This window comes from Aristolochia californica, unplaced genomic scaffold, assembly GCF_029961685.1.
Source record: "Aristolochia californica isolate CCGP_79_NKW_82.1479 unplaced genomic scaffold, dmAriCali1.0.hap1 SCAF_11, whole genome shotgun sequence".
NCBI lineage: Eukaryota > Viridiplantae > Streptophyta > Magnoliopsida > Piperales > Aristolochiaceae > Aristolochia > Aristolochia californica.
In genome coordinates, this window is record NW_027181782.1 from 14,411,990 (window position 1) to 14,431,832 (window position 19,843).

Genomic DNA, 19,843 nt, shown 5'->3' on the forward strand with positions numbered 1-19,843 from the left:
ATACTTCCATCCTTCTTAGTCTGAAACAGTATAGGGGCCCCATAAGGTGCTTTGCTTGGCCTTATGAACCCAGCGTCCAACAGCTCACTGAGTTGTCTTCGCAGTTCGTCCAACTCATTGGGTGCCATTCGGTATGGTGTTTGTGCTGGCTTTCTTGCTCCGGGCTCAAGCTCTATGCGATGGTCCACCCCTCTCCTAGGTGGTAACCGCGCTGGAAGTTGTTCAGGCATGACATCTCTATATTCATGCAGTATGGCTTGTATCTCTTTAGGGGTAGGCATGACCTCTACCTGCTCTATAGCACAAATAGAAGTAATGTAAGTAGAGGGGCCCTGCTTAAGACCTTTCTTAAGCTGGAGGGTTGATAACATTAAGTCCTTTTTTGTTACATCTTTGTTGTCAAGTTCAGAAATAGTACAAGGACTTTACTCGTCCATAATCCCCACTACCCCAACATGCGACATTACAAATGCCTTACAAACCGTGAAAAACTCCATTCCCAAAATCACATTGAAATCATCCATGACAATAATAGTAAAATTCAGAAATCCAACCCACTTGCCTATCTCCACCGGGACGTTCTTGGCAATGCCTTGGACTTCACGAGCAGCAGAATTTACAGCTTTCATTTTGCTCCCATCTTTCTCTCCTCGTATATTTAGGCGCTTAGCCTCCTCCTCCGAAAGGAAGTTGTGGGTGGCGCCAGTGTCCACCACTGCTCTAACAGTACGTCCAGCAAGTGTTAGAGAGATAAAAAGAAGTTCTCTTAAGGGTCTTACCGAAAGTGGAGCAACCTTCTCCTCCTTTGAACGAACAATAGCATGGAGAAGTGTTAAGGAGCCCAACCTAGGCTCAATCCCTCCATTGTTCACCTCAGTTTGAGCAGCATTGAGGAACCTCTTTCTAAGACAATCCCTCGCATATGAAACAATGGACCTTCTTTTTCTGTTTGTCCCCTCGTTTCTTCTCTTCCGACCTAGCCTTGGCGTCCTTTGCCCATGACTTCTTCTCCCCTTTCTCCTTCTTAAAATTCGTTTTACCATTGTTATTTTTCTTAGACACTTTATTAGCCGAATAATTCTTTCTCTCATATTCGGTTAACTTTTCAGCAGTAGATAAAGCTGAAGCTAATATCTTTACTTTCCGTGGGCTAAGTAAGAATTGAGAAGAAATCCAAGCCCATTGTTCAAGCTCGCAGTAGGAATTGAAATAAGCCCAGCAATTATCGCAGCGAGGAACAAGGTTACCATCGGACCCGGAAACAGGGGGGTTACCAAGCTCGTCAACTGGAGAAAATGGGGTAACGGTGACTCCCCAAGGAAGGCCGGAGGCTTCCAGTGCATTGGGATCGGTCGGGAAATGAGATATTGTCGGCCTAACTGCCATCGATGAGAAGACAACAGCAGAGTTGCAAAGTCGCGAGGTTGATAAAAACCCAAATAATGAGGAAGCAAAAAAAACACAAACTTCTTTCCCTGCTCGGCTTGATTAGTCTAAACCAGCGATCTTGTAAACGCCGTTTGAGGTGGTTCGGCCAAAGAAAAAGTGGGTTAATTCAGAGGCGAAAGCATGGGTTTGGTTTTGAGAACCCGAACCCCAACTCGGAAACCCGAACGGTTTAGAAATCAAACATTATCCATTGTCTCATTCCCAAGTCAACCTAGTAATTCTTCGATTAAAATATTTTTTAAATATAAAAATAATTAAAGAATACAATGCATAAAATTATTATACGATGTCAAAATATAAATAATAAAAAATAAAAAATAGATAAGTTTTATTTATATGTTATTTTAATTTTTAAAAAATATCAATAAGGTATTTCCATCAAGTTTAGGCCAAATTTGGGAAAACCCAAGCCTATCTCCAACTTAGGGTTCTTTCCCTCCATCCCTTCTCCTACCAACGGAGTGAATTTAAGTTTTTTATTTTCGCCCACTCCTAACTTTGATTATGTGTTGGACCTCGAGTCCCAAACTTGACCTGAACTTAGGGTTATTTCCTTCTATCCCTTCTCTACCCAACGGAGTGAATTTAAGTTTTTTTTTTTTTCTCACACTCCTAGTTTTGATTATGTGTTTGACCTGAGTCTTTGATGAGGACAATGCAACCTTAGGTTTGTGGAGGTCATGAGAAACATGATTGAAAAGTAACAAGGTATACCCTAGCTAGCACATATTTTACTTATGTAATGGAGATTACATGTAACGAGTCATAAAAAATTTAAGGGTGTGTATATGCCGATAGAACATTATAAGAAAAATATATAGAGGAATTTTTTTTTTAATTTTCTTCTAATATTTGCACTATTTAATGAATAGAAAAAGTTTTCTTTTTTATCTTCTTGTCCTTAAAAAAAAATAAGTATGTTTCTTATTGCTGAATTTGATATCATGGGAAAAGTAAGCCAAGAAGATTTATGTTGATTGCTCATTTTCTATATTTAATTTCTTATTTTGTTCCAATTGTAAACACTACAACTACGTAATTATTATTTTATTTTATTTTCAATGGCATCACAAATGCAAGAAAATTTTCTAAGAGAATTTGTCAATAAAAACATCATCCAATGAGAAAATTAGTAAAAAAAATAATAATTTTCTCACCGTTTTATTTTCCTAAGTCGACACAAATGATCCTTAAGCGTTGATGTTAATGTCTTATGCAACTATCAAAATTAACTAAATCATCTCTTACAACAGCTGAATTGCCATCAATTGTGCATTAAATTGGAAATTGAAGTGAAGAAAAGTATTGATGTTGTTAGATACATACCTTTTATTACACACTCTAGTGGTCTATGGTATGAGTTGGAGTGAGAAAATAGAAGATTGTAAAAGTCAAATTTTATATAAAAGTTATAAAACCTAGTTCATATGGATTAAACCATGGAATTTAACAATAATTCAAGTCCATCCAAGAAAAGAAATGTATTATTGATCCATTCAGTGTTTTTCATGGGTTACCCTAGATTTGAGAAAGGGTATATAGATGTTATGACCCTCAAAGTAGAACTTGGTATGTTTCGACATATGTTTCCTTCTTTTAAGATAATCCTTAACTACCGGCCCAACATGTTCAAATATCATTCTCATGGGGAAGTACTTATTGTCCTACCAATGAATGCATTGGAAGATACAGATAATGGCAGAGTTGAGAATTGTGATGCTCCTCTTCAAGGCTCCCTGTAGTCATTTCTTCCGAAGGAGAGTCCTGTTCCTTATTTCCTAATCTGCATTTGCTTCTTGTTATTAGGAAGGGAGTTAGACAATGAACGAACGAGTTGCTTCTAAAAAGGGAAGAAATACTTTTCGGTTTCAGTATTCTCGATTCTAATTAGTTCTCTGTCGCTCACTGTAAGGGACACAGAAGAGGGACCTATTTCTTTCTTCACTCGAAAGTGATTACAGGGGTGGACGACTCGTTCGTCGCCCCTTCTGACCACCGCCTCTGGAAAGAGCAGAAACTAAAAGACGAGGAAGCAGAATACCAATGCGATATCAAAGGTTGCTGCTCCATGGGTTTTGACACAAAGCATGATTTGGTACTGCAAGAATATTTATCTATCTATCTATCTATCTATCAAGCCATAATTGATGCTTTGTTTTACCCTTAATAGAGAAGAACTGATCATCATTAAGCACATATCCAAAGAGGGTTTTTTTCTTTTAAAATAGAAGAAAATAAATATTTATTTGATAAATACCAATATAATATTTAAAAAAATCATATATATGGTTGTCATTGTAGAAAACTGACTTTTAACATGGACTCATACATCTTATGTAGGTGTGAACCTAGCATCTTATTTAAAGATCATTTCTTAAATGAAATCCTCAAGGTATACACATCCAAGGTGGTCTTCTTCAAAACCAACATTATTTCTAACAAGTGACTGACAATCGACAGCTTGCACCCACCAATGGAGGGCTCATACCATGAAGAGGCTCGCTCATGTTAGAGCAAATTGACAGCTTCATCATTGCCACATTATTCAATCCTCTACATAGGACAAACTCCTACATAACTCAGCAGCATGATGTCTTTGCAAGTGCAAACATGTGGTAGCATTGACCAACCAACTCTAGGCCACCTCTCGGGTGGTACATCCAAAACTGGCACCCTCAAAATAGCAAATAATCGAGCCACACAGGTTCTCGACATTGCATCTACAAGGTCAAGTAATATAAGAAGAAAAGTTCAAATATAAACGTACAACAAATCAATATGCTTGGACAAGATGCAGAACACCAATCAGTAAAATGCAGCTCAACTAATTTGTGGCAAAAAACACAAAAACCAAGGCACAACAAGAATTTTTTTTCAATGACAACAAGAAAAAAGAAAGAATTTATTAAGAAATACATGGAATAGCCAGACTATTTGATAGGAGAAAAATGAAAGCAAATGTAGAAAAGGATTATCAAGAATAGATATGATAATATTATGCTTCATTAACATATTCTTGATATAGAATCTTATATGATATAGATCGCGATATAAGATATCACCAAGCACTACGTGAGTACAACAACTCCAAATGACTGGCAACCACAACAGAAGTTCTGAAATTTAAATTTTTTCATCCAATAGCATCACCACCAAAGTTCCTGATAAGTTACTTTAAATAGACCATGTCAGACATTTGGTATTCCACACTACAAAAGAGAGCAGCCTACTTCCAACTACATGATTCTTTAAATTTTTGGTAATAGAAAAATCAGTTGAAATTGCACCTATCATGATGGAGATGTCCACTGGTAAGCATGATTATGTTTGGCCCATGTGACAATCAGTATAATCACAGTACCAAGATGAAGTAAGATTATAGATGAAATTGGATGAAATCGTGGATAACCAATGTGTGTAATTAGGGGTGGCATCGAGCCGAGCCGAGCCGAGCCGAGCCCGAACCTGCCTATGTTCGAGTCGAGCTTGATTTAAATATTTCGAGCCAAGCTTCGAGCCGAGCCTAAAATTGTTATCGAGCTCGAGCCCAAAAATTTTAACCGAGCTCGAGCCGAACTCGAGCCTCAACATACATTTAAAAATTTTCAAAAAATATATATCAAATAAATTATATATAAAATTATACATACATTTTACATAAATTGGATATGACCTCTACAAAAAATTAGGCATAACCTATTTATATAATACATGTATAAGATTGAGGCATAACCTCTTCTTAAAATTGAGTATAATTTATGTATATAATACCTGTATAAAATTCGGCATGACCTCTACTTAAAATTGGGCATAATCAATATACATAATACCTGTATAAACACTCCAAAAATACTCCATAAACACTCCATAAACACTTCATAAAATTATCTATACATTCCATAAACACTCCATAAAATAGTCTAAACACTTTATACACTGCATAATATTATAAACAATAATCAAACACAACAAAATTAAATGAAATATCACTATCACTTTACAATCACCCAAATAAAAACTATAAATCCATTATAAAATTACAAACTATAATTGTTTCTCTTAATGCTAGAAAATAATATACGTCCTTGCATGAGCAAAATCTCCACCTACAACAAAAACAAAAAAATAAAATTAGTTATTGTCAGATAAAAAAATACTCTTCCATTACTAGTTACTTGATGTCGTTAAAAATATTAAAATTACCATGATGAGAGAAATTTTCTATCACTCGCCAAAAAGATAAGATAAAAGACAAAATATAAAAAGGCACAACTCAGAATAACACCTCAGAAAAATAAAGTGGACATGCATGAAGAAAATAACAGCAAAATAAATTACCTCATTGGAATAAATTCTCGCTTTAGATATAACCTCGTCCTTCAGCAAAGTCTTCAGCACCTGCAAGTATCATGTAAAGCATAAGTTCCAAATTCCCCTCATCACCATAAGAATAATAATAATGATAATAACAACATCAATAATAATAATAAACCACTTGTGGAATACGAGACCAAATTCGCACCACTGGGAAAGGGGACAACACAAAGTACCGGTTCTTCTTTAGTACAAGTTTTACTTTCCCATAATTAGAAGTTGAAGCATAAATGAAATCAATCATTTCTTTAGGGAGCTTAGTATTTGATAGCTTGTTCAAAACAGTAATTATTGTTTCAGTCTCGAACCCAACAGAAACAGCAGCATATAAGGAATGAGGCGTCAAGTTATACTCATGCATAGACTCTGGCCTGCACAACATTTTTCCAACAAAATGATAATGAGCAACCACAGAGTTTTAAGTAGAAGAAAATAGAAGGACATCTTAAATACCGGCAAACGGGCTCAGCAATTGCAATGAGGAAATCATAGGCTTGCTTATACAACGGTGAGAATGTCTCAAGAAAGATCCGGCCATCAGCGCAAGCCCATAAAGGGCGGTTTGCATGATCAGGCTCTAATTCGAGTTTAGAAAAATCCCTCTTCGTCAGTTCGCTTTCATCTTCATAATCCATATTCCGTACCCATAAATACAATTGAAGCACCTAAAGTGAACTAAAAACAAAAAGCTAAAACAAAACGAAAAAACGAGCAAAAGTAATACCTTCACGATGATCCTCATCAAAATCTTCGGCATAATCAACATCATCATCAACAACATCAATTCGATAATCCTCCTGCCAAGAAAAAACAATCAAGGGAAGAACAGGAGAGCAACCAAATACATAACGAGAGTTGGGGTTTTCAAAATTATAAAACCTTAGTGGAAGTCCTGAGCTTCTTACTAGGCCGACCTTTTTCCCGTGCAAATGAAGAGACATGAAGACATTTCAGCTTGCAGAGAATTGAACCATAGGATTGAATAATTAGGAGAAAGAAAGAAAGTAGTACGATGTCCAGCCATATTTTATGAGTCCCACAGTTCGATGTAGTAACCGTCAAAATGAACGAGTTGCTTCTAAAAAGGGAAGAAATACTTTTCGGTTTCAGTATTCTCGATTCTAATTAGTTCTCTGTCGCTCACTCTAAGGGACACAGATGAGGGACCTATTTCTTTCTTCACTCGAAAGTGATTATAGGGGTGGACGACTCGTTCGTCGCCCCTTCTGACTACCGCCTCTGAAAAGAGCAGAAACTAAAAGACGAGGAAGCAAAATACCAATGCGATATCAAAGGCTGCTCCATGGGTTTTGACACAAAGCATGATTTGGTACTGCAAGAACATTTATCTAGCTAACTCATTTATGCAAGATACTCCGCCACCCGCTGAGTCACTTCATCCAAGAAGGATACAAAGCCTACCACACTTGTTAAACCATTACCATCAACATCCTGCTCTTCTATGAGATAGTTTTCGAACACAGTGGCATCGTCCTGTCCCCCTTGAATAAATGTGAGCTTTGGAGTGATACTTCTGTCTTGTTTCAGTTTGTTAATTGTTGTTCGCAAGAGGCCTGCACCAAATAACATTAGTATTAGTAGGTGAAGCAAAACAATCTAAACACTGTTATTGAAATCGTTAACTAAAAAAGGTCTAGAACCCAAAGGAGAGAGTAGGGTCCATCTGGCTGGTCATTCCAAAAAGATTATGCATATAATCCAAGAAAAATGAGCAATCAGATGATCCTTGATTTCCACTCGGTGGCCCCATCATGTCAGGATTACTTTCCTGTAACCCTGCAGCATTTGAGCTAAATATTTCCAAACCCACCATTAGACTCAACAAACATAATCTATTTAACATGTGATTGCAAGAATATGACCCCAGTTAAGATCACATATCGATCTGTTTCTGCACAAGGATGTCACACAACATCCTTATGGGACTTGACAAACAGAATGACTGGATTCTAACCCCTAAATCTTATGTTTAAATTTTAGGGCCTTCTCCTGGTATGATTATTTGATGAACCACAAAAAGGAAACACATTTCTTGTGACAGTGCAGTTGGAATAACTTGGTTAAATATTTATGAGCTCACAATCAAACTTAACAACTAAAGGATTTTTTAAATCCTAACTACAGGCTACAGGTAGGAATCAAATTCCAAAACCTGGAATGTAAACCCAAATTTTATGCCTTCCTCCTAGCATCAGTATTTGAAGAACCAAAAAGGAAATAACTTAGAGTCTTGTGGAGGAGGAAAGGGGAGTGCCGGATCTGCTGTTATGCCTCCCTCCCTAATTCCTTGCTCCAAAGAAGCTGAAATTACCTGAAAATTTGTGCCAAACAAGGGCAAATGAGCAGGAAGGATCAATATAAAGTAGATTGTGGTACTCAAGTCTCCAGTCAGGACTGACCTTAATGTTTTTGACTAGTTTAATTGACTCGAAAACACAACAGTTTTCCTTCTTTTTCCCTTCTCCACATGTGATGGAACTTTAAGAAGTATAGTAAACCAGAAGGCATATTTGGCACAGGAAATTTATGATTCAACATCAATGGCAGAGAAATCATGTTCACAAACCATATTACCACAATCAAGTCAAAAAAGTACTGCAGATAGCTAAGCATTTGACAAATTCCCCTTTTTTTTTTCTGAAATGGTCAATTCCATATTATTAAATGCATACAAAGAAAAAAATGCTAATGAGAAAACAAAACCAAATATATATATCTACACACACACACTCATCAACAGTGACAATTTACAGAATGTATCACACGGAAAAGGCACTAATGCATCAATCTCTAGCTTACCTAAAAGATGTAACACCCCTTTTACCTAGATAATGCTCATGTGTACTTGAGTTCATCCATAGCCCCTGGTCCAATTTTTTAATCCAACAACACTAACTGTTTTGGACCCAAAACGTTTAGATGAGCTTCAGGTCTAGATTGTTGCCTTAAACCAAATTTCCCGCCAATGCTCAAAAAGCCATTCAGAATGGTGATGCATATTAGGCCTCTCAAATACAGAAGTGTCTTACTCAACCAAGATATTCCAAACTCTCAATAAAACTAGCTTGTTCTACACTAAGAAACAAATGAAATCTAATAATAAAATACAGCAAAAAAAATTTGATACGAAACAACCTTATGAACAAGGATTGACAACACAACTTCAGGATCAACGCTGTCGTAAAGTTCATTCATATTTGCAGCTGTAGCATATTGAAATGTCCTTATCCTTAAGTGCCGCTTAAGGGAGTATCTGGACCTAAAGAAAGTACATTGTTATGCCATAAAAAATGCAGTGAGAAGAATGTTGACAGTTAGGGGAAGACATTGACAACCACATTTCAACAATGAAAAAGGCCAAAACAGAAACAATATACGAGAAAGTTTTTCACGGAGTAGTTACCAACAAACATCTTTGAATTAAAAAAAAAAAGAAACAGTTTCAAAATTTTCTTTCCTCGAGTAATTAAATACTAGTACCTATCAATCATCAGTCAAAAGAATCCAATTCCACAAAATATTGTTAACATCAATGTTCATATTTTTTTCTTTCTAAAAGGCAAATAAGATTTTCTTAACAACTGTGGACAGGTGTTTCTTATAATTCAGGGGCATTCCTGTTATTGTGGTTTATGCTTAGAGCTTGCTTTTTAAGTTAATGGTAGTTCAGTCCCTCAACTTATTCTGAGTGACAGGTAGGCTTTTACTCACAGGTATTTTAGTCTCATCTTGTAAAAACTCATTAGACAAATTTATTAAGGGATGAAGGTTCGATATATATCCTAATCTCAGATTAACGCAAAGAGAGAATTCCTGTAGTTGGCTATTCTTTACTCCAAAACTTCATCTTTCCTAATTCTGATTATTTTAATGGTATCAGAGCCACATTGTTGTAGTTGTCACTGGGTTTTTATGAAACATTTTCTCCTGATGTCAAATTAAATTTCATCCAATTCTATTACTGTTAATAAAGGGTAGGACATTAAAAATGTCTTTTTGTTATGAAGATATTATTGTAAAGGCCTATATCAAGCAATATCCTAGATATGTTGCTCAAGGGGAGAAATATAGGGCTCGTAGATTGGAAAGGCAATATATGGTCTAAAACCGAGCCAAGAGTTTGGTTTGATAAATTCAGTCAAACGATGATAGGCTTGGGGTCTAAAAAGAGCCATTCATACCACTTTATCTTTGTTCTCCAGAGGGACAAAAGTATTGTTATCTTAATAGTCTATGTAGATGACTACACAACAAGAAAGTGAGAATATCAAACAACATTTTCAAACCAAGGATTTAAGACACCTGAATTACTTCCTCAATATTGATGTTGCATGAAACAAGGAGAGAATTATACGAACACAAAGGAAATATACAACTGATATGTAGACTAAGATAAGCTGAGAGAGGTTTATTTGGAGCAAAGTCAACAGAGAGTGATGCAAACAAATGCAAATTTGCATGATGAACAAAACCCAATGTTTAAAGATAAGACCCAATATAGACAACTTGTTAGCAAACTGAATAACGATCCAATGATTCAACCTAACATTTCCTATGTTGATAATGTCAGACTCCAATACCTAAAGATAAGACCCAATACTACAAGACTTGTTGGTAAGCTGATTTAAGACTCAACCTAATATTTCCTATGTTGATGGTGTTGTCAGTCAGTTTATGGAAAACCTGAGGAGTTGAAGTTGTGAAACAGATATTATGGTATTTAAAATGTGGACAGGGATTGTTTCATAAACCACACCATAATCTAGAAATAATGAGGTTTTCAAAATGTTGACAATGTAAAGTCTAAAATCAGTAGAACCTCAGTGAGTGCTTATTGCACATTTATGAGCAGTAACCTTGTGACCTAGAAAAAGTACCAAAACAAACTATACTAGCAAGGTCAAGCGTATGCCGCTTGTGAAATAATGTGGATTAAGTCTTTAGCGATAGAGTTTGGGTTCTCAATTGAAAACTTATGGCAATATTTTGTGACAATCAGGCTGTTAGTTTTATTGTTAACAATCCAATATTTCACGAGAGAACTAAATACATTGAAGCAAATTGTCATTTCATTCACGATGCAATTATGAGTGGCAAGATTATAACATGGTATGTTTGCTCTGCACATCAACTCGATGACATCTTTATATAGGGGTTGATCAATGTTGACGCAAAGTGAGACTTCCCAGAATTGGCTATTCTTCACTCCAAAACTTCATCTTTCTCATATCTGATTATTTTACAATAACAATGACCAAGATCTTTTTTGTGACATTAACAAGAGCATTGACCAAAGCAAAGAGTAATTATCAAATGCTGCAGCTGCTGTTTGAGGCTGGCAAAACTCATTTCTTTGCCAACAAAACCCCCTAGAAGATGCTTGAAGAAAGTCAAACAATCCCCTAAAAAAAAGTTTGCATGAATAAGAGAAACAAAGTAATGATGAAAATGGCAGCAAATTTCCAGCATAACAGTGTTGTTTATTGCTCTATGAGGGCTAGAGTTGAATAAGTTGCCAAGATAGTCTTCATCTCAGTATAAGATGTTAGGTCCGGTCAGAGAGAGAAGAATAAGTCCCGATAAGTTTAGCCTTGAAAACAGTAAGGTCTACAGGTTGAGGAGTGGACCTCCCAAATTGACTAATCAACTAAGATTTAGAACTACATAAAATTTTGGTCCAATGAAATTCCTTACCTTTTTCCTCTCCTTGGATCCATTCAGAGAGAAACAGAAAGCTGATTGCCTCACATTTGACTGCTAGAATGGAGACAATCAAGGAGTAGACACCACCATAGAACAGGTGGTAAAAGCACAATTTTGATCTCAGAGCAATCCTAGCCTAGCTGGTGGATGCAGTGTGACCCATTGAGGTAGAGTTTTTGATCCTCCTCATAGGCCTTAAGAGTGTTTACCAAATCTTTTTTCTAATCCTGCCATCATTGAGGTGATTTGGCTGTTGTTTCCAGCAGGATGTTCAGGGAAGTCCTCACCTTGATGCTTAATTCTGATTTTTGAGAAAATTATCGACCTTTATAGGCATTTGATGGAAGAGTTGGATGCCACTCTATGGGGATGTGAATCATCTAACTGATTTCTTGGAACAACAACTCATTGTGGGAGATTCCCTTCCCATTGCTTAACATTGTAATAGATTGGTTGTGCTATTGTATTTGTTTTCTTTAATGTCCTCTAATAACTATTCAGTTGTATGCTTTTTAAGTTTGCTTTTAACATCTTGTACCTCTCTCTACTAATAAATTACTATCTCGCTTTTATACAAAAAAAGAAAAAAGAGATAGAGAACAGCTAATAACTATTCAGTTGTATGCTTTTTAAGTTTGCTTTTAACATCTTGTACCTCTCTCTACTAATAAATTACTATCTCGCTTTTATACAAAAAAAGAAAAAAGAGATAGAGAACAGCTTATTACTCCTCTTCCCAAGAAACTCTAATATTAGACCAATTTCTGATCTCCATACACTGCTTCTATAATACTAATTACAATATAATATGAAAAACCAGAGAAATCCTTGTGATGACATACTACAAGAAACCTAAAATACATATGATTCTGGGTTAAAAAAACTTTGATGTTTACACAACTTTAACTGTAGGTAAGAGCAATTATAAATTTTAGAGTTGATTAAAACACAGAATGACCACAAATGAAAAGACAAGGACTTCCTAGCACATGGCAGCTGGTTATACGTACTTGTTTTCAGCACTTGATCCTGAAACTGAAGATTCCTCAGGTGGCACAATGACAGTATACTGGAAAGCAATTTGTACCACAGGAGGCTCTGTCTGTCTGTACATGATTTAAGACATATTGTTTCATATTTCTAAAATAAAGACCCATCCTTCTCAGTATATGACATCAAGACAGGATCTGAATACCTCGAGAATCCCACAGAATTAGAAAAATCAAAGTCATAACCATAAGTGGCATAAGAGTCGCAACATATAATGTGCTGAACGTTCTCATACTGAGGATCTGCAAAGAAATGACCATACTATAGAAGAAAAAAGTAAATCAGACCACATAAGAGCAGCTCTTAGTTAGATATGAATCAGAAGCAAAACTTAAATGTTTTTGAAGATCTCCAAGACCATACCGAGCGTCCTGGCTGGAAATCAGAGGATGTTCTCAATCTTAGTATGCATCGAAAGGCATATGAACGGCTAAGCATCCGGTATCTGAAACATCAATTATATTTTCAAAAATGAACTTAGATTAAGCTACCCATGAAACTGTCAAAATATAGACAGTAGTGGACTATAGCTTATCCTTGCCCATTATGAGTCATATACTTGTGTTGAGTCATACATGTAATATCGGAATAAAGCTTCACCCTCTTTCAATTAATAAAACAGTCAAACAAACCAGTTTGAGGGTAATCTAGCACTCACTACCAATCAGCTTACTCATAGATGTTTTATTTAAGAATAAAGATAACGCAAAATTTTCATGTAATCAATGGAGAAGGTAGTGACCACACAATCAAAATGTCCATGAAAGCACAGAGCCTCATTACCATTGTGGCAGGCAGCAAAGACGGCAAGCCCTTTTTTACATTTTTTGGCACTCCAGACACTAATCTGTTAATTTCCCCTCCTCCCTTCCTCTCCCATAAATTTTTTTATGTAATATTAAAGAAATTCAATAGAAAAAACAACAACATAATCTGCCTTTATGTCTTCCACTATGAGAAATCAAGGGCAAAGAGCGGATGCATGCAAAGGCTAAGCAGCTTTCAGCTTCGTACCACCTGCATCCAAGCTCCAAATCACAACCACAAATAACATCATAAGGGTGAAACAAAGACCAATACACCAATTTGGTGCACAAACAGAGCTTCTAAGCCCCTTCCCAAGAAACATTTATAAGAGAACCAACAAAATCTAATGACTGCATCTTCCCCATCACTGCACAGCACTTCCTTTTCCTTCTCTCTGTCATTTTTATTTTTAGATAGTACAGAATAGATACATGAGCTGGCTACTAAAAACATTAGATGACTGCAAGGAGCCCATCATCGCCAGTCCATCTATACGAGGGGAATGCAATCACCCATGATAGGATTGACTGCTGTAGCCACTCCCAACGAAAGAAATATCATGGAGAATTGCTGAGCAAAGGGTGCATACCCAAGAAACAGCAAGAGAACTTTTTAAAAAAAAAACTTGTCATCGATCTCCTTAAACATATGTGAGAGCTTCCAAAATGGAGGGATCTAGCCTAAGCCCACTAGGTGACATTTGAAGAGGCTCCTTCAAGTCTAAGCAAGATGAAAAAGCAATCTCTAGACAGCCTCAAACCATGAAGCAGAGGCCACAATGCTTGAACAGTCTCATGGTTTCCTCCACATCCCCTCCCTCACTCTGCATTTAGTGCTATGAAATCCATCTGCAAGCTCACTCAGTTTTTTTAGTGGATTACGAATTGATGTCCAGAAAGATAACTTCACCAGATGTTTGCTTGATCCTGGGTCAGAGGTCTACATGCATATGCCAAACACACTCAAATTAAGGTCCAAAATTCCCTTCATCACAGTGGTACATTTTGTCCTTGAGACCTTAATCAGAGGCGTGCTTTGACCAACACTGGGATGGATGAGGCAAGAAACCTTCTTAACCACCTTGAGAACAGATACATTCTTAGGACAGGTTGTTGACCTCATGGTTTGGAAAGACAGCACATAGGGTCATTAACTGTCTACTCTCCGACAATAATCATCTGGTTGGCTGACAAGCACGAGCATCTCTCTCTCTCTCTCCACTCTTAATCCTATGGGTCAAATCAGGAGACAAAACAATTTTACCAATTTAAATCTCAAAACAATTGGCCAACAGCTAATTCGTATTGAAGATTTTTTGGATAAAGGTAAAATCCAGAGAAATATTGTCAGAATCCTTATAACTTATCTTCTCGAAAATTACCTTTGTTGATGAACAATAAACCGCTCATCAAACCACCCGCTCCTATTAGGAACTTTAAATGGGATAATAATTCTGAAGTTGTTGATGAATTATTATCTCAGCTTGGAAGATTGAATCTTTCTGAAGATCAACTAAAACAAGCCAAAGAAGCAAAAGCTGCGAAGATTCTGAAAAGTATTCAAACATTAGAATCTCACTAAATGAAGGTTTTTCATCTCAAAATTCTGAGGATTTAACTCCTTCAGCATATTCTGATTCTGATATTGGTCAAAACTCTAATCTCAAAGATTTAGGTTTAACCAATGTCAATCAGACTGAAGAAATTCTTCAAGACATGATACAAGATCCGCGTATCCAAAAATTGGATTATGAGAAAAACTCTACTCGGAAATGGGATCTACCTAACAAACTCTATTACCATAGGCCTACACCTCAAGACCTATTGTATGAGGAGAATGTTTATTTAGATAAAAAATCTTATGATGGCAAATCCATTTATGAATGGAATATAGATGGATTATCTGAATATCAGATATTAGAACATTGTCACCGAATGCTTATGTATTGTACAATCTGTCGGCAACATAAGAATTTCGATCAAGGAATTGCAGAAATGCTTACTGCAGGGGTGGGATAATATCCTCACCCCTAAACAACATCAGGAAATTTATAATTCAAAGAAGGTTATCAAAACTGAATCTGGCCAAGCCTAACTAGGTGAGGACGATGCAGTTTATACCTTGATTTCCTGTATTGTTCATCATTTCATTGGAAATCTGACTTCCCAATCAGATAAGGGAAGAGAGGTTTTGCAAAATCTTAGGTGTCGAACACTTGGCCAGTTTTGCTGGTATAAAGATGTTTTCCTCACTAAGGTTACACAAAGACCAGATGCCAATAATGAATATTGGAAAGCAAAATTTATTGATGGTTTACCAACTCTTTTTGCCAGCAAGGTAAGAAAAAGGTTAGGTAATGAGGTAGGAATTATAAACTACCATCAATATACATATGGTCTCCTTACCAGTGCTATCATCCAAGAAGGGCTGACCTTATGTAATGATTTAAAGCTTCAAGCTCAGCTTAAGAAACAAAATCTTACTGGAAAGCGTGAGCTTGGTGAATTCTGTGAACAATTTGCTTGTGACACAGGTCCATCACCTTCCAATCAAAGGAAGGGAAAAGGTAAAGTCTCTCACTCTAAGAGACATGAACCCTATTCACACCAGAGTAGGAGATATCCAAAAAGACAGTCTCATCAAAAGACTCGTCATGAATCTAGGAGACCTCCTCCTCGTCAGAGACCACCTCCTAGAAGAAATCCTCCAGACAAAAAGAAAATTGTCTGTTACAAATGTGGTAAATTAGGCCACTATTCAAATAGATGCAAAACTAAAGAGAAACTTAACAAACTTCAGATTGATGAAGGATTAAGAATTCAGTTGGCCAAAATTCTCTTAAACTCTGATTCTGGGGATGATATTGATTATGCCTCATCCAGCCAATCAGAAGAAGACCAAGATTGTAGCTGTTCTCATCTACAATCTATGGCACAAATGCATAAAATTAATGTTCTTACGAATGAACAACAACTTGTGCTTAAGAACATTGATCAAGAGGAAGATCCTCAAACCCAAAGATATTTAATCAAAGAATATCTCTGTCTGTTTAGATCTGTACCTTCCTCCTCTAACCCGGGGTTAATCCCAAGCACAGAGTAAAAGCATTGCGGTATTCCTTTGATGCTTCACGGTCCATGCGTCCCTTGTTTCTGCCCGTTTATACCCAAGGAGGTTTCAGGGCTTTGTTTTCTTGGGACTAAATGTTGGAGCCCGTGGCAGAAGCTTAATGCTAGGAAATTGCACACCTCTCTGTGTCTTGCGTTTCCCATACCTGAAGGAGTAAGCATAAAGATCTAAACAGCTTTGATCTAAAGATAAACCCCTCGAGAATTACACTTCTTACTTATTTTTCGTAATCATCTCCATGCTTGTGCTTTTTATAACTTTAGGTATTGTTCTTATCTGTTTAATCTTCACTGCTTTTATTGTCTGCTAAGTTTTATAGATTGTGTGGCTTGGTGTTTGTTTTTGTGTTTATACATAAGGGTATATTAGGCTGGAAACTGGGTGAGGGCTGACAAACGCCTCTGCCTCTTCGAAGCCAAGCGTTGCTCCCAGAAGCCACAACGCTGCTATACTTTTATGTTTATTTGGTTAGTTAATAAAATATTAAGACAGTTTTTTAGAATAATCTTACCCATATTACCTATATACTATATATATCTAACTCTTTTTTACAACTCCATATATTACGGTAGAAGATTTAAAATATAGGAACTTATACTAGTATCCTGTTTTTATTTATATAGTGGTTGAATTATTTAATTACTTTGTTTCCCTGCCAGAACAATTAGAAAACCTTTTAGTTTCTTACATATTTTTAATTGCTAATATTATAGGTAGAATATTAGATACATGATCTTTGTTTTTATAGCATTAACAATAGTTATTTGTAATCTTTTCATATTTAGTATTATCTGTCTTATATTATCCTTTATTCCTACAGAAGAGTAGTAGAAACCCCTAGGCAAATATTTATACCTAGAAGGCAAGTAATAAGAAAATCTCATAATAATTCACCTTTAAATACTCCAGACTAGATTAAATTAAATTAGTACCCCCTTTAAATTGGTATCAGAATCAACATCTTGTCCCTGTAAACTTCCAGGAAGCTGTAAACAACCCAATAATTCTACAATTCTTGCCCTTGAACAATAGATAGACAACTCCATAGTCAAATTAGATAATAAATTGTTATGCTACGAAGAAATAGATGAAGCCCTAACAGAAGTTCCTATCCAACACTCCCAAACTTTGCCTGAAGCAGTAGTACATACAGGCTTAGTTCAAGTTTCCGTCCAAACAGAACCTTACATCTAGAAAACCTCTTAGTCTCCTATATATTTTTATTTATATAAGTTGTGGAGTTATTTAACTATTTTGTTTTCATACCAGAACAACTAGAAAACCTCTTAGTCTCCTATATATTTTTAATTGCTAATATTATAGGAAGAATCCTAGATACATGATCTTTGTTTTTATAGCATTAACAATAGTTATTTGTAACTTTTTCATATTTAGTATTATCTGTTTCACTTTATCCCTCTATTCCAATAGGAGAATAGTAGAAACCCCTAGGCAAGTTTTTATTCCCAAAAGGCAAGTAATAAGAAGATCTCCTAATAATTCTCCTTTAAATACTCCAGACTAAATTAAATTAGTACCCCCTAAATTTGGTATCAGAGCCTTAAGACCTGGAACCTTTTAAAAAAGTAGATTATTTAGACTTAAGAATTTCATCAAGATTTGATATAAAATACATAGGACCTAATTGTCTTAGATGTTATTTTAATAGTGAAGAACACATATTACACGGAAATAATTCACAATTAAATAGTATCGCAGATCTTATTATAAGTTTAGGCAATAATCTACAAAGCAAAGTAATAGAAATAGAATTTACTTTGAACAAACTACAAGACGAATTAAGAACCTTAAGAGTAAAAACAGAAAAACTCTTTGAAAATTTAGATTATCTAAAAACTAGTAAAGGATCGCAACAAAATATTGATAAAGAGATAGATTTAATAACTCAGAAATTAAAAGCTGTCAAAATAGAACCTAGAACTTCATCATCAACAAAACCATGGCACTTTCACAGCGTGGTGAAGGATTTACCTCGGAAAAATTCTTCTAGAAATCTTAATATAATAGATAGAATAACAGGAAGAAGAAGTGTAGACCAAAGAGATATTCAGTTAGACGAAATAATCGATATAGACCAAGATATTACTTTCTTTAGTAATAATCAATTAAATCTCCTTAATCCTAGACAGTTATATAGAACAGGACCTTTGAATTTTAATACTGGATTATTTAGACACTATAGGGAAATTCAAGTTAGTTGTGTAGGACAGGATTCCGTCAACATAAACTTAATAGCAGAACAAGCTTTCAAAGAAATTAAGAAATTATATACTTTAATTCATTTAGGTTTAATTGTCATAGGGGTAAAAGGATTAGGACGAAAAAACCTAGGAACCAAAACTCTGCTCAGCATCTATGATGATAGATGGGTCGATCCTAAAAAAGCTATGTTAGGAATCACCGAAGTAGATATGAATCAGAACGGAGGAATATTTTATTGCTCCCCTGATTTCCTCATAGGACTACAAGATTTCAGAAAATATATTAAAATAGGTATTCAGACAAAAGGATATGAATCCTTTGTAGGAAACAATCTTTTATTATGTATTGGATTTTTAGGAAGATGTACTTGCTCCAGTACTACTAGGTTTAAAGTTAAAATAGATGATGTAGTTAATTTAATAGGTAACAAGGGAATTAAATTAATTAAGCCTATCAAATATTCCCCAGATATCTTAGCTGGATTAGAATGGAACCTTAAATTCAGAGAAGAAAAAATAATTAGTCCTGAAGAAAGTATTATATATACATATACAAAAGGTAATATAAATATTAGATTTAATAGTTATGAACAAAAGAATACAGAGGACACAGAATCAATTTCTAGCGAAAATTACGATTTAGTTCACATAGAAGGAGAATCAGAGACAGATGAAATAATATACCCTAAAGAACTAGAATTAAAATTCACAGAAAAAGAACTTTTTCATTTAGAAGAACACTTAATTAAAAATGGAAATCTCCAAGAGGAAGAAGATCTGTACTATGACCAAGAAACTAACATCAGAATAGGAAAAATGCCTCTAGAGCCAACAAAAGATGAAGAAACTATAAGTATCAAATAATACATGGATGAAGAAAGCTCTAATACTATTCCCCGAAATAGTTATACCACTTATCCACGAACTCCTCCTAGGGAAGTATATTATTCTGGTAATATGCCAAGGATTCCTTATAGTGACCGAGTAACTTTTGATCACAAGATACGTCCCAAAGGAAAAAGAAAAGAAATAGAAAGACCTATAAAGTTTCAAGAAATGGGCAAAGGAAATTTTTTTAATCTTTCAGC

The 19,843-nt window shown here is 35.6% G+C and overlaps 1 protein-coding gene across 1 annotated transcript in view; it reads right to left on the reverse strand.

Moving 5' to 3' along the window:
- Window positions 1–6,781: 6,781 nt before the first annotated feature.
- The window catches only part of LOC137944647 (protein transport protein SEC23 D-like), an 81,070-nt gene continuing 68,008 nt past the window's right edge, over window positions 6,782–19,843 (reverse strand). The window contains 6 exon segments of the mRNA XM_068790353.1: window positions 6,782–7,397; window positions 8,067–8,155; window positions 8,980–9,103; window positions 12,558–12,653; window positions 12,743–12,858; window positions 12,961–13,042. Of these exon segments, the coding sequence (XP_068646454.1) occupies window positions 7,376–7,397; window positions 8,067–8,155; window positions 8,980–9,103; window positions 12,558–12,653; window positions 12,743–12,858; window positions 12,961–13,042 (529 nt within the window). The 3' untranslated portion in view covers window positions 6,782–7,375.